This window comes from Moschus berezovskii, chromosome 10, assembly GCF_049115385.1.
Source record: "Moschus berezovskii isolate FMDL1 chromosome 10, NW_MosBer_1.0, whole genome shotgun sequence".
Taxonomy (NCBI): domain Eukaryota; kingdom Metazoa; phylum Chordata; class Mammalia; order Artiodactyla; family Moschidae; genus Moschus; species Moschus berezovskii.
In genome coordinates this window covers 73,391,592-73,408,137 of record NC_142469.1, presented here as the reverse complement: position 1 = coordinate 73,408,137, position 16,546 = coordinate 73,391,592, and the positions used below count along the sequence as shown (strand labels likewise).

The window sequence follows — 16,546 nt, the reverse complement described above, 5'->3', positions numbered from 1 at the left end:
ATTTAAAGTTTCTGATTCTCTCTTCTGTTTCTTGCTAAGTCTTTGTTCCAATATTTAGAAAATGACATAGCAGTTGTATCAAAAACTTCTCAGGAAGTTCAAATTGTGTATGCACACACTCACACCTGCACTCACATATATTTCTGCCTTTTTAGAAGATTAGCCCTTCTTTCATCATGAAGCAATTGTCTTCCCACAGAAATCTCTTTTACTTCACAACTTCAGCTTATTCCAAGGAAATTAATAGTCATACAGTGCAGACTTGTTGTAGAAGAGAATTAGTGTAGGAGCCAGTTTATGGTGGGAGTGATTGAAGAGGGGGTGAATCATCCATGCAGCCTGCTGGGTCCCACTGTCACTGGCTTTGGGGTGGATATTGGTATGGTATGAGAAGGGAACAGGTGTCATGCTCATGATACTGCTATTTAGTCAGTATAATACCTAATTAGTTTGCTATTTAAAATGACACTTTAAAAATTTAACATATTAGACTTTTAAAGGAAATTTAAAGCTTATTTAAAGGAATGTTCTACTGCGTTTGTCTCTCTAACTTGAGAGGAAACATAGTGAAGTTGGTAGATTAGAACCTGGAGGTTGGCTTGGGGTCATTCTTGGCTCTAAGACTTGTTAATTGTTAGACTTTGATGCAGCCGCTTAACTTTTCTTTAAACTGAGGATAAAAGTAATATCTGCCTCGTGTGATTCTAATTAAGATATAATATTTGTGTGTGTGCAGCAGAGAGAGAGATAAAGAGAGAAGAAGGAAACACAAGTAGATATGAGCATGAATGAACATGCTCGGTTAGAACAGTCTCTTGAGTATACTAAGTTCTCAATAAAAATTCCCCTCCACTTCAGTAATACTATCTGTGTCAAACATTACCAGAAGACTCTTAATGGCTAACTTTAATTGATTCTTTTTTAGTTTTCCTTGAGCTGTCTCCTGTGTTTCTTGCTTTTTGCCATGACCTGTGCTTGCATGCTAAGTCTCTTCAGTCTTGTCCGACTCTTTGTGGCACTATTGACTGTAGCCAGCCAGCCTCCTCTGTTCATGAGGTTCTCCAGGCAAGAATACTGGGGTGGGTTGCATGCCCTTCTCCTGGGAATCTTTCCTATTCAGGGATCAAACCCACATCTCTTAAGTCTCTTGCAGTGCAGAAGGATTCTTTCCCACTAGCGCCACCTGGGAAGCCTACATCTGTTTTATACAGACTCAAATTTCTAGTTTATTGTTCTCTTTTTGTGCTGTTACTGCAAGCTTCCATGTTTTCACTTTCTCCCATAGAGGTCCTAAGTCTGTCCTAGAACCAGAGCCTGATTCCAGAATTGGCAAATATTCCCATGAGAAATGAGAATCCTGGGATCACATTGGAGAGACCCTGTACTTCAAAATTTGTGCCCCTTTAGATGCCGTTGTCTAAGGCAATGGCAAGCCACTCCAGTACTCTTGCCTGGCAAGTCCAATGGATGGAGGAGCCTGGTGGGCTGCAGTCCATGGGGTTGCTAGGGGTCAGACACAACTGAGCGACTTCACTTTCACTTTTCACTTTCACACATTGGAGAAGGAAATGGCAACCCACTCCAGTGTTCTTGCCTGGAGAATCCCAGGGACGGGGGAGCCTGGTGGGCTTCCGTCTATGGGATCACACAGAGTCGGACACGACTGAAGTGACTTAGCAGCAGCAGCAGCAGCAGCATGCAGATATCTGATGTTTTAAAATTATAGTTATTATAATTTATTTGGCCTTTTTTAATCCTTTTGGTAGGAGTGTTGACCTGCCTGAAACCTCCTGATCCTTCTATTCCTTCCTCGACCGTTAGGTCTGAACTGTATTTTGCTGACCTTACTTGCTGGCTGTTGTCTTGCCTTCCATTTCAGTAGTTTACTCCTCTTTATCTTCCTGTGCCATATTACTCACCTTTAACTTTCAAATCTGTAGCTTACTCACTGCCATGATGATGACTTTCAAATCTATAGCTTTATTCTAAACCTATTTCTTCACTCTAAGATATATCTGTTTAGTTATCTCCTAAGCATTTACCCCATATGTATTTTAGGCTTAGCGAATCTATTATGTCTGAAATGTACTTAGTTATCTTCTTCCTCAAATCTGTACCTTTTTCTGCATCACATGTTCTAGCTAGGGATCCTGATGATGTTGGGATATGGGGTAGGCTGCTCCAATTATGCCTTAATGATATACTGATTATTTTTAATTGAAGTTACTTAGCAATGGCCAATGCAAGAGGGCTACTCTGACCGTCCTTTCCATCTCCCTGAAAGCAGAAAGTAAGTCTCTCATGTGAAAGTTGTACCCCCTGTCTCTGGGGGTAGAAAGACACCCTTAACACCAGAGGTAGAGAGTTTGAAGCTGAAAATCCTGTGTGAACAAACATGTTACTTCTCTAATTTACTGCCCCAGGTCCAAACTCTGTTTCAGTTCTTCACTAATTGAGCACAAAGTTTCATTGCCCTATCACTTCCACACCAATTTATTGTTTCTTTGTCTAGAAAGCATAAAAGCTCCCTGCTTTGGCCATTTCTTAGGTGCCATTTCTATGAGGTCTCCCTGTACACGATTAAAATTTGATCTTTTTCTCTTGTTAATTGGTCTTGTGCCAATTTTATTATTAGTCCAGACACAACAGCTCAAGAAGGTTAGAGAGGAAATTTTCCTCCTTCCTGTCAATAGACAATGTAGTGCAGTACAGTCCCTAGGGACCCAAGCCAGAAATCAGAATTGTCCTATTATTTCTCTCCAACTAATGAATAAATAGTTTCTATTTTTAAATAGAAACTTAGCATTATTTCTTTATCTTTCCTTTTTCATCTCATCTTTCTATTTTCACAGCTACTAGAATCTTTTGGTTTCTAGTCTTTCTTTGGGGCCATCCTTCACCTTTGAAGCAAATATATTTCTAGTAGACCAATTTGATTGTATTTTATTCCTGTTTTAAACATCAATTTCCAATGTGTTTCCTAAAATATTTTGCAGAATACTTCTATGATGACCCATGTGTCTCCGTAAATAAAGGAGCTCATCATAAAATAAAATGTTGAAACATGGCATGCTAAATCTATTTTCTCTTGAAAAGTAACAGCACACGTTAGTAAGGTTAAGGGAAGGTCTGTTAGTTCTGTTGTTGACTATAACAAAATTCTATAACATGAGCTTATATTTGAACACTGATTTTAAAAAATACATTTATTAAAATGTTTATTAATACATACATATATATATTTTTAAATTGATTAACCATTTACAGGATATACTCCTAGTCTTCACTCCCGTGTTATTCAAAGTCTTCCATGCCTAATTCTCAGATTTCATCTCTTCTGTCTTGAGTTTTAGTAGCCATACAGATTACATTCATTTGGTTTCTGTTTTATGTGGTTGCTTTTACCTGGCATAAAATCTATCTAATGACCTCTTTGAAAATTCAGCTACTGTATTTAAAAGCTTAGATCAGTTGATGTCTTTGCTGGTTAGCATACTGCTTCAAGTTGATGCTCAATATATGTGAAATAAATTAAAAGAAAGGAAAAAGTCAGTAAGGGAAAATTTATGGATAATGGATTTTTTATATCTGCGTATATATTGCCCATTCAGTAAATCAATGATATTTGCGTAAAAAATGTATTGAGAGCTGCTGACCTCAATAGTTTAATTGCTCTTAAAAATATTTTGTTTTTCTGTACATGTTTTAAGAAATTACTCACATTATAAGGCACCATTTTAATTTTTATAGGACAAAAATTAAATTTTCATTTTCTTAAATGTGTTACAGCTATTCTTCCTTCACTGTGAAAATTCCTGAAAAACGATTGTAGCAAATGTTTTCTGTTTCCTCTTGACAGGTAATATTTGAAGCTGAAGTCTCAGGAGGGAGAAGTGGTTATATTGCCATTGATGACATCCAAGTCCTGAGTTATCCTTGTGGTAGGTTGTGATTAAGACTTGTATTTTTCTACCTCCTTTCAACACTTGTCTTATATTGGCAGTGACTGTTGATTGTTTATCACTTGGTCATTGCTGTCTCTTTTATTGTTGTTATTCCTAGTTTTCTGTTCAGTTTAAAAAGATCACTGAGGTATTTCTAGAGTTTTTGAATCAAATGTTTTTCAGACTTGTGCACATGTTGAAAGATTCTTTTAATTGTTCAATTAATGTTCAAAAGAAAACCACAGTCTCAAAATAGTATCACTCATGCTAAAATTCCATGATACCGAACCTAAATTTATACCTGATCTAATTGTAGTTTCAAACTCTTCCAAAAACTTAATTGACTTGTTTTGATTTTACGGTCAAGCACCAGTAAGAAAATCTGTCCTGTGATCCTTCTCTATACCCCAGAGGAAGAAGAGGTGATCTGAATCATAAAACTCTTGCTGTTCCTTTTCTTCTTCAAAGAGGAAAAATAAATAATAATTTCTTTTCTTTTTGTTAATAACTCCCTTGTCCCACCCTTCTTGTAAAAACTTTCCATTTGTATAACCCCTTGGATCTGTCTTCCAATTGATAGATGGAATGTTGCCTCATTCATGAATCTCCTAACAAAGCTGATTAGATCTTCAATTTATTTAGTTGACGTTATTTTTGACAGAAGAAAATAAAAATCAAGGGACTCACTCCATCTTTTGACTTTATTAAATTGCCTAGGAAAGCGAAGAATAACAAGTCATAGTTCAGTGAAAAGAAAAAGAAGCTTTATTAACTTATGTGATCTAAGTTGAAACTTGGAGTGAAATGAAGAAAATGAATTAATTCATCTTATTCTTACTTTAGGACTAATTTTTTCAAGTCATAGTAAATATCTGGCTGATTCATAATAAACAACAAGACAATAGAAAGCATACAAAACAAGAAACTGAATTTATTTATACATCATTTGATATGTCCTTAGATGCGCATTAGTTGGTCTTCAGATGGGGTAACTAAATTCGTGTTTACATCACATACCCTGAAAGACAGTTATTGCATGCATTCTGTAGACCCAGGTATAAAGCAGTTCATAGTTCAGCTGTATCTCCCAACAGCAGCATTTTTTAGGGCCTGTGAATTCTAGGTGATCTGTTCAGTAATCCTCCTGGTGGAAATTCTCTAATAATTTGTAAAAAGTGTGCACAAAGGCTGCCATGCCAGAGGCCAGGGCTCATACTCCTGCTAACTGGTTGTCAAACCCTGGTGTGCATCAGTATTGACAGCAGGATGTGGCAAAAATCATAGGTTGCTTGGCCCCTCCTCTGGTTTTCATCGTTCTCAGGAGATACTAATGCTGCTGGTCTTTTGTTCCCAAGACATGAACACTGTTCTCGCTTGTGTTCTAGTGCAAGCATTCCTTTTTTGAAGCACCTACTGAGATGAGGCCCTAGGGAAAGATGAAGCAGGCAAGAGTCAAATGATTGTGGTGTATCCTAAGAAATACCTGTAGTCAAATACATCTGATGTAATCTAAGATAAAGGGGAACAAAATTATCTCACTCAAGGTTCAAGTTGGCTTACTAAACTCTTTCAGTCCATTCATATATGAGAACCATGTTTCCATCTGTTGTTCATATACATGTCTTTTGAAAGAAGATATTAAAGAAAGACTTTCACGAGTTAACCAAATTTTAAAAAAATGTTTAAATTGAGCGCAACAGTCATTTCATTGTGATATGGTCCTCCATGCTCTGTCTTTACTCACTGAGGATTAGCTTTTCCTGTTTTTAGTTCCTTTCAGTTGAAAACATACATAGCTTCGGCATTAAAAGGTAATTATAAGAGAATGCTTATTTGACAGTCATATAACTCATGTGTATTTTGATTGCAGTCATTACTGTTTTGTTGGTCTAATATTTCTTTTGGGTAACTTTCTTTGGACTATAAAGCAATAGGAAGTGGATTTAACAGCAGTTAAATTAATACTCTGTTTGAGAGAAGGAAGAACAGCCCCTTGTTCTTTGAAGTACTAGAGGATTATGTAGTGGTTATTGAAATTTTTAGAAAAGGGAAAGAAAGTGCTAACCGCTTCAAGTGTGATTTAATAGTTCAGTGGCCATGTATATGTCCAATTTTGAGCTATCATTCTATGTTTTCACTATATCTTTCTATTATGCCGTGCTTTGTGCCTGTTTGATCTCTTTTGCTTGCTTTGATATGTAACTTTTATTGTCTCCTGTATGCAACATGCTGCCGGGGTCCTCAAGCAGTAATTGTTGGGTGTTCACTCTATATAGAATTGCGCTATCAATTATGGAGCAATACGCAGTAGAGCTACTGAGATAAAGAGAACTGACAGTAAGAGATGCAACGCTGTCTTTCAGCACTGAGAAAACTTCCATATGACATTAGTCTTGGCCAAAGCTTTAAAAGTATTAACAACATTATTCTGTTGGGAAAAAATAACACGGCATGTTTTCCTCATGTGAAAGAAAATAATGTTTTCTTGCCTTCACAGATAAATCTCCTCATTTCCTCCGTCTGGGGGACGTAGAGGTCAATGCAGGGCAGAATGCTACTTTTCAGTGTATTGCTACAGGGAGAGATGCTGTGCATAACAAGTTATGGCTGCAGGTAAGGCCACATTGGCAGCTGAGCTAAAGAGTACACTTGCTTTAAAAAAAAAAATCACAAATTATTTTTCCTTGTATGTGTGTGGTGGGCACGGGAGGATGGAGTGTAGTGAGTATATGGGTGTGACAGGTTGTCTTTTCTGTAGGTTTAATTTAATTGGCTGCAGATTCATTTCAGATAGTTCTATTTTTTGGAATATGAATAACAGTGTATAATTAATAAGTGTTGGGGTTAGTTCCTTGTGAAATCTAATGATTAACTAATGTTATGTCTAAATTGTAAAAACAATTTTTCTAGATTCATTCAAAAATAGGAGAAAAAACCGAAAATTTAATATTTTGAAAGCGCAGCTTACAAGAGCATAGTCCTTAAGTAGGAACTGTTATACTCTGATAAATTTTTTCAAAAGTGTTTTAAGAAACCTTTGGGAATGTTTCTGGAAATGTGCATTGGAAGAGAGCCAACTAAATTATTTTCAGGATTTTTTTGTGTAGGGGTCAATCACAGACCTGAGGACAAGATGTTTGCCGTGCACATATTAAATTTGCAGTAAATGGTATGTAGTGAATTGCAGTTTAGCATACGTGTTGGGGAAATGTAAATGGTGCATATAAAGAACTTTAAAAGAATCTGTGAGAAAACAGTGACTAAGGAATGTGCCATGCCTACAGAGTTATCTGTCAATCCTGGGGCAGAGGTTGGTGGGAGGAGCCAGGAGCAGCTCTAAAGCCTTGAGGCTGAACTCACGACTGATGACTGTTGATCTAAATATTTGAAGCTAGAATGTAAGTAATATTCTCTGAGCACCTTTGTTATTGTTATTATCATTTAATTCTATTTGCATCAGAATGAGGACAGGGATTTAATTAGTTAGAATTTTAAATTCCTGAGAATGTCAGTAGAGACCAAAAAGGAAAATCATTAACTTACTTTCTTGAACATAGACATCAGGCTTTATTTTATGATACCTTTAGAGAGGTAACATTAGTGTTGAGGGTCATCATTATGTTAACATTAGTGTTGAGGGTTGCAGGAGGCTGGAGTAATGATTATAAGAAATGATTATTAAAATCATACCTAATATAATGCCTGGTGTTGTACTGGGTGTTATAGATGTGTTTTTTCATTCAATTCCCACATTCACTCTAATGTTAATAACAGATGTATTTCATATAAATCTAATTATCACTTTTGTCATTTGATATGTGGGTATTAGGATAGCATCCTGGATATGTGTAAAGGAAATAAAGTCCCTCCTTTTTTTTACCCTGTGGTTATGCTAATTTCCCCCACAGATATTGAAGTATAAGATAATTCTTCCTGTAGAGTGTACTATATAATGTGCAAACCTGTTTTATTATCTAAACATCAAATCACAATCCTTCTTACTTTCTCTCTCAGCCTAGTGTTAAGAATGTGTTTAGATATATTTTCTAATTATTTTTCTAATTGTTTTTCATTTAGTTAGGAACATTCTTGGCATTTGATTTTAATTGTGATCGGTATACTCTTGTCTTGGAGAACCAGAGACTCTGTAGTCTGTCCCTGGTTTTATGCTCCAGGATTTAATGTGACATTGAAATAAAAAGGGTTTCGCATACTTCAATACCAGTTACTTGTAGCAACAAAGACTTTCTGGCCCTCTTGGTCTGAGTGGGTTGCAGTAAAAATACTTCTCATTTATTATTTTTGAGATTGACTCATTTCATTATAGTTTTAATAAATTTTCTTCTTGTCCTTTTTCAAATAAAGATGAAAGATAAAAATACTCTGATTTCGATTCGACTTTCTCTTTTCTTTCCTTTCTCTTTACATTTTCCAAGGTGAATTTGTGTATTTCTTGCCTATTTTGACATTGCCCAGTTCTTCAGCAGTTTGCATACTTATTCATGAAAAAGCTTGTCTGCCTTTTTCAATAATAGACCAGTTAAATTACCTTAACTTATTCTCTCAAATCATTCTCTATATTTGAGATATATTGAAAATTATCAATTGCCTAGTTTAGGAATGTTTTCAAATAAACAAGATTGAACTGTAGAGATAAAGTTGTATCAATACATATCAATACATGTAATTGATATCCGTATCTGTATAGAGTAAGTGAATCAGAAAGTGGCCAATGATTCTTTTAAAAATGATCCATCTTTTGAAAGTAGTAGAAACATAATAAAGGAGGAAGAAACTTGATTCCACAGTGAATCTACAACCCAACACATAGAAACAGATGTCAAGTTATTTTTGCTTGGTGTAGAAAAACTTTCTAAAGGTCGGGCGGCCCAGTTCTTAATTCTAACTCTTGAATTCTTATAACCCAGTTAATCGTGTGTGCTTAGAGAATTCATTGAACTCTTCCAGGCCTCAGTTATCTGTAAAAGGAGATGTGGATAGAGATCAAAATCACTTCCAGCTATAGGATGAAAACCAGGTCTTTATATTATTTTTGATGGTCTGAAACATGGCCTTGATAATTTGTTTTTCTGTTGTTGTTTGAAGAAGCAATGTAAAATTTTTAAGTTATTAGTTTTGTATGGGGAAAACAGCAAAAGTGAAATTGAAGTCTCTCAGTTGTGTCCTACTCTTTGTAACCCCATGGATTGCAGCCTATGAGGCTCCTTTGTCCATGGAATTTTCCACGCAAGAGTACTGGAGTGGGTTGCCATTTCCCTCTCCATGGGGGAAAAAATCATGCTTTAAGTTAAATATCACTGTGAGAACAACTCCTGCTTAAAGTCTCTGCTGACTGCTATGAATGTCTGAAACGACTCAGAATGAAAGGCTTTTGCATTCTGTTGCAAAAATAATGGAATAATGGAGTAGCAGTAGTATACCTGTCATGGTCAGGTGTAAAAAGTCAGCCATCAACTTTTTGTGTCCTCCAAATCATCTATATTATGTCACACGTGTGCTTGCTCAGTTGCTCAGTTTGTCTGGCTCTTTGTGACCCCTAGACTGTAGCCTGCCAGGTCCTCTGTCCATGGAAATTTCCTGGCAAGAATACTGAAGTGGGTTGCCATCTCCTACTCCAAGGAATCTTCCCGACCCAGGATTGGATCCCATGTCTCTTGCATCTCTCACATTGGCAGGCAGATTCTTAGCACAGCCTCCACTGCACTGCCTAGAAAGCCCATACCATATATTGAGCTGCAATTGTTAAATGTTTGAATATGGGGTAAAAGAACAAAAACTAGAATAGCTTCCAATTTTCTACTTTAAATGAAAAATGATGCACTACAACTGCCATGAATACATGATCAGTTCAGTTCAGTTCTTGCTGTTCTTTGGAACTCTGCATTCAAATGGGTATATCTTTCCTTTTCTCCTTTGCCTTTCCCTTCTCTTCTTTTCATAGCTATTTGTAAGGGCTCCTCAGACAACAGTTTTGGTTTTTTTTCCATTTCTTTTTCATGGGGATCGTCTTGATCACTGCCTCCTGTCACGAACCTCTGTTCATATTTCTTCAGGCACTCTGTCAGATCTAAACCCTTGAATCTTATTTGTTACTTCCACTGTATAAATATGAGGGATTTGATTTAGGTCATACCCAAATGGTCTAGTGGTTTTCCCCACTTTCTTCAATTTAAGTCTGAATTTGGCAATAAGGAGTTCATGATCTGAGCCACAGTCAGCTCCTGGTCTTGTTTTTGATGACTGTATAGAGCTTCTCCATCTTTGGCTGCAAAGACTATAATCAGTCTGTTTTCAGTATTGACCATCTGGTGATGTCCATGTGTAGAGTCCTCTCTTGTGTTGTTGGAAGAGGTTGTTTGCTATGCCCAGTGTATTCTCTTGGCAAATCCCTATTAGCCTTTGCCCTCCTTCATTCTGTACTCCAAGGCCAAATTTGCCTGTTACTCCAGGTGTTTCTTGACTTCCTACTTTTGCAGTCCAGTCCCCTATATGAAAAGGACATCTTTTTTGGATGTTAGTTCTAGAAGGTTTTGTAGGTCTTCATATAACCATTCAACTTCAGCTTCTTCAGTCAGCATTATTGATCAGGGCATAGGCTTGGATTACTGTAATATTGAATGGTTTGCCTTGGAAACGAACAGAGATCATTCTGTTGTTTATGAGATTGCATCCAAATACTGCATTTTGGAATCTTTTGTTGACTATGATGGCTACTCCATTTCTTCTTAGGGATTCTTGCCCACAATAATAGATATAATGGTCATCTACTTTGCCAACCAAGGTCCGTCTAGTCAAGGCAATGGTTTTTCCCGTGGTCATGTATGGTTGTGAGAGTTGGACCGTGAAGAAGGCTGATCGCCGAAGAATCGATGCTTTTGAACTGTGGTGTTGGAGAAGACTCTTGAGAATCCCTTATACTGCAAGGAGATCCAACCAGTCCATTCTAAAGGAGATCAATCCTGGATGTTCATTGGAGGGACTGATGCTAAAGCTGAAACTGCAATACTTTGGCCACCTCATGCGACGAGTTGACTCACTGGAAAAGACTCTGATGCTGGGAAAGGTTGGGGGCGGGAGGAGAAGGGGACGACGGAGAATGAGATGGCTGGATGGCATCACCGACTCTGTGGACATGAGTTTGAGTGTACTCCGGGAGTTGGTGATGGACAGGGAGGCCTGGCGTGCTGTGATTCATGGGGTCGCGGAGAGTCGGACACGACTGAGCGACTGAACTGAACTGAACTGAAGTTCACCCATTCCAGTCCATTTTAGTTTGCTGATTCCTAAAGTGTTGATGTTCACTTCTGCCATCTCCTGTTTGACCTCTTCCAGTTTACCTTTATTCATGGACCTAACATTTCAGGTTCCTATGCAGTATTACTCTTTACAGCATTGAACTTTACTTCCATCACCAGTCACATCCGCAACTGGGTGTTGTTTTTGCTTTGGCTCAATCTCTTCGTTCTTTCTGGAGTTATTTCTCCACTGATATACAGTAGCATATTAGGCACCTACTGACCTGGGGAGTTCATCTTTCAGTGTCCTATCTTTTTGCTTTTCCATGCTGTTCATGAGGTTCTTATGACAAGAATACTGAAGTGGTTTGCCATACCCTTCTCCAGTGGAGCATGTTTTGTCAGTACTCTCCACCATGAACCATCCATCTTGGGTGGCCCTACGTGGTATGGCTCATAGTTTCATTGAGTTAGACAAGGCTGTGGTCCATGTTACCAGATTGGTTGTGCCTTTCAAGAACTCCAAATCTGATTTTGAGTTCAGAAGGCCAACGTAACTCTATGGGGAAGTCAAGCGACGATTTACAAACACTCCTCGTTTCTCTTTCCTCTTTCCATTGCAGTCAAAGAGAACTCTGACCCTGGTGGTGCTGGGAGGTGATAGCATTGATACAATATTTAAGGTAGTTTTATGTATACAAGGACTTCCCTGGTGGCTCAGACTGTAAAGTGTCTGCCTACAATGCAGGAGGCCCAGGTTCAGTACCTGGGTCAGGAAGATCTCCTAGAGAAGGAAATAGCAACCCACTCCAGTATTCTTGCCTGGAAAATCCTATGGACAGAGGAGCCTGGAAGGCTACCGTCCATGGGGTCCCAAAGAGTTGGACACAACTGAGTGACTTCATTTTCTTTACTTCCCTGGTGGCTCAGACGGTAAAGCATCTGCCTTCAATGCGGGAGACCCAGGTTCAATCCCTGGGTCAAGAAGATATCCTGGAGAAGGAAATGGCAACCTACTCCAGTATTCTTGCCTGGAACATTCCATGAACGGAGGAGCCTGGTAGGCTACAGTCCATGGGGTCGCAAAGAGTCGGACACGACTGAGTGATTTCACTTTCACTTTCACTCATTTATACAAATACTTTTAGAGAATAACTTCTCTCCATTTTTTAATCCCGTATATCTTATATTTTATTTTGATTTTAAAAATTATCTTTAGTTTACAATTGCTATTTCAGTCATTTTATTGTTTAAAATGACATACCAATTAGGTGAAAAATGGAGCACAAAAAAGCAAATGCAATGAGTTACCTGAGATAATCTGGGATAATCCATAAGGCATATCATAGTGGTTTTGCTGTGTCTTTAATGAGGTTCTTTCCTCCACGGTCTCAGCTATAAAATTAGTCTTAGAAGTAGGTCATTCACTCCAGCAATTTAGAAAACAATGACAAGATATATAAGCCAAATTAACCTCCTTGTACATGCTGACTGAACTACTGATGCATGAAACAATATGGATGAATGTTTTTAAAAGTCCAGTGAGTGTCAGCAAGCTATAAATCTGCTGAAATCATGAGGATTTATGGAACATCATTTTAAAAAGTATGTTATGCAGTTCATTGATGTTAGATAAGGGAATTAGGATAACATCTTTAGTTGCTCCTAGAGAACTTTTCAAATTTCTTTTCTTTCGTAAAGCTCAGTGAAGTTGCTTTCATTCTAAATATGAACACCACTTTCTTTACAGCTTATAACTTGCAATTTTTCCCATATGAATAGCTGTTTTTAATGTGTGCAACAAGTGTTATAACTATGAGTATTTTGTGTTCCTGAGAAACCCCAAGAGGTAAAGAATTTGTGGATCGTCACTAAAGGCTTATGGTAAAATCCAGATTATGAGAAACAAGATCACAAGTGAAATTTTAATGTACAATAAAATAAAATAAAATAATAAAAATGGATGGTTATATTCCTGAGAGACATCAGATATTTTTTTCACAGGAAAGATACAAAAATAAGTTATATATTTTCATGGGTTAAGAATAATAGTCATGTCCTTTTATTTTATTGCAATCCAATAACATGGATAATAGATAAGGTGATGGCAGGAAAAAGTGAATATGTAAGGAAATAATAACATGACACAGCAGTTCCAAGTATTTACATAAGATAAATAAAAACACATGTTCACAAAAAGACTTGTGGAAGACCATGTGTAACAGCTTTATTCATTATATTACCAGTAATGTGAAGAACCCAAATGTTCATTAACTGGAGAAGGAATTAACAATTTGTGCTTCATTCATGCTGCTCATCAATAAGAGTGCACCACTGATATGTGCACCAGTATATATGAAGCTCAGCAACGTTATGTTTTCAGAAAGACAAGAGACACGCAGACTGAATGTTGTGTATGTCTTTATTTATATTAAGTTCCAGAATAGACAATGTTAATCTATCACGATAGAACAGTATTTGACTGTAGAGGGTGAGGATCAACTGGAAATGAGCAGGAAAACTTTTTGAGGTAATGTAAGGGGAGGAGAAGGGGACGACAGAAAATGAGATGGCTGGATGGCATCACCGACTCGATGGACATGAGTTTGAGTAGACTCCGGGAGTTGGTGATAGACAGGGAGGCCTGGTGTGCTGTGATTCATGGGGTTGCAAAGAGTCGGACATGACCCCGTGACTGTACTGAGCTGAACTGAAGTGTCGTATAGTTTTGTTGGGATTTTGTGTCCATGGGTACATATACACTTGTCAAAACTTAAGGTTTAACCAGTTCACTTTATGTAGTTCACCTTCATAAACCGTGAATGAGGAAAAAGTGAGTATATGAAACATTTTATCTAATAACCAGATCAATGGCAGTACTAATCAAGCTGTAGATGGCAATAGCCTACAAACCTAACCTGCATTTGTGTCCATTTTGTCCTTTTGAAACCATTTGTTTAGGCTTAAATGTAAGTTTTAATCGTCACAGTAAACGAAAGTATAGACTAAAGCATGTTCTGAGTCTTCTGTTATCAGAACATATAACATTCAAGGATGTGAAAGAGTTGAAACAGGGGTTGGACTGTAACTTATAAATTAGTATTCTCTCTTGAAAGTCCAGTGTAAATGGACACCTACATGGCAAATCAAATAGAGCCCATTGCTGGAACATCTGTCAGGCCATATGCTTTGGCCTCAGGTTCAGTGTAGAAACTAAAATGCTAATGACTCCATCCATCATTACAGAGCTTGGTGGGCATGCATCGTTTGGTTGGACAGAAAAATTCACCAGCAAAGTTACTGAAAGCAGGGAATTGTGTGGGAAGATTTGGTGGCACCATTTGTTGTGGTGAACTGAAATGGGGCTGTTTAACATGTGACTGGTAATCCTTTGCAGACTGCCATGAAAGCAGTGGCAATTGGGCCAATCTGTCAGTAATCTCTCGAGGTGCTGGCAGTGTGCCTTCTGAGTGGGTCTGCCAAAACAGGAAAGCCAGCCATCTCTTTGCCCGTGGTGAGGCTCGGCACTGCTAATGTAGTGTGATACAGCTAGTTTCTCAGCCAAAGGAAATGTCATTCCTTCTGCAGCAATGGATAATTTAAGCAATAGATTGAGAGTAGAATTAGTACAATGAGATGCAAATTGCTTTAAAAAACAACCAGCGAGAGGCTGACCTTTTGCAGTACCAACTGTTGTCAGCTGAGGTTCATTGAAGATGGTTGCTGTGAAACTTCTGGCCACATAGTGTTTTATCTGTCCAGGCAAATGTAGTCTTGTTCCTATGTGACATGTGAACATCGTTACATAGCACTGGAAATCAGAAGCTATTAATGATTTAAAAAAATGAATAATTTGAAAATAAAGATATTTTATCTGGTGAAATATATCAGTATGATGTTTCAGATGCCAACTGGTTGTTGCTTACAAAGCTCTTCTTGATGCTGCCATGCTATAATATTTTCTTATAGTATAAATATATGTCTATTTATTCTGTAATATGAAGTGCCTGGGTTCCTGTATCATGCTTAATTTACACATGGAATTTTACTATCCCTGAAACTTTCTTTTTGAGAAAAAGAAACTGGTAATTTTTCATTTGTCATAATAAGTGGAAAATCTTGGAAGAAATTAATCTATTCCTAGAAACATACGGTTTATAGTGGGCAATTAATTGAGAAGGAATTTGAAAGGACTATTTCAAAGCCAAACGGATTAAATATTTAACATGTGATTAATTCACATTGGGTACCATGGGGATAGGGGGAGAAAGGAATGAAATATGGTGAAATTGTACTAATGTCTGGATTTGGTGACAGTTCTGACATTATCTTGGGGAAGGTGCTAACATTTTCTAGATTATTGGCCCTGTGGCTGACACATATCTGAAATATTAGAATAACAAAAAGCAGTATATAATTACCAGAACCATTAATAAAGTCAGAGAAATTATGTCAGAATTGCTAAAGGTACATTGTTATCTTGAGACTTTTGGGAGACTGGATACAGTTCTTCAAATAGTAGAATATTGGGGACACAGAAGAGGCATTTAATTTGTTTTTTTATAGATACTAAAGTACAATAATAACCAGTGGTTTCAAGCTATTTGGTGAGAGATATAAACTGATTATAAGGAAGACCTTTGTAATTGCAGGGCTGTTGAAACCTAGAATGAGCTACTCTAGGAGGTAGTAAAATTAACAATTAGTGAAAGTAGCCAAGCATAATCTGGATAAGCATTTGCTAGAGATGTCGAGGACATTTGAAAGCAGGAGCCTGAGTACTTTTTTAAGATCCTTTCAGCCCTGAGTGATACTGATATAACTGAGTAAGAGATCATATGGAATTTAAGTCCTGTGCTATTTCAGAGTTTAGAGAGCACTGCAAAGATTGGAGTAAGTTTAATGAAATCATTAAGGAAGATTGAGTCTTTAAAGGTCAAATGCAGGAGATTCAGTTTCAATCCCTATGTTGGGAAGATCCCCTGGAGGGGGAAATGGCAACCCATTCTAGTCTTGTTGCCTGGAAAATCCCATGGACAGAGGAGCCTGGCGGGTTACAGTCAATGGGATTGGAAACAGGACTGAGCAACTGAGCATACACACACTGAAAGACATATAGGACATGGATAAGCAAGGATTAAGTGGGCATGCTCATCACTGCAGTTTAGTGTGTGTGTGTGTGTGTATTGGGTGGAAACATGAAGAGATGAATCTTCTTACAGTGGAAGGTTCACAATGGGAAGTAGAGGTATATGTAGTTTATGGAAGAGATGGGACGAGGCCATGTTGGGGACAAAAGCAAGAAAGAAACTACTGCTGGCAGTACAGACATCATGTAGTGAGAGC

At 37.6% G+C, this 16,546-nt stretch overlaps 1 protein-coding gene across 2 annotated transcripts in view; it reads left to right on the top strand.

Moving 5' to 3' along the window:
- The window catches only part of PTPRK (protein tyrosine phosphatase receptor type K), a 643,642-nt gene that overhangs the window by 330,278 nt on the left and 296,818 nt on the right, over window positions 1-16,546 (top strand). For both annotated transcript variants that reach the window (XM_055433578.2, XM_055433577.2), the window contains exons 4-5: window positions 3,860-3,941; window positions 6,442-6,557. In XM_055433578.2, the coding sequence (XP_055289553.2) occupies window positions 3,860-3,941; window positions 6,442-6,557 (198 nt within the window). The remainder of the gene's footprint in view (window positions 1-3,859; window positions 3,942-6,441; window positions 6,558-16,546) is intronic.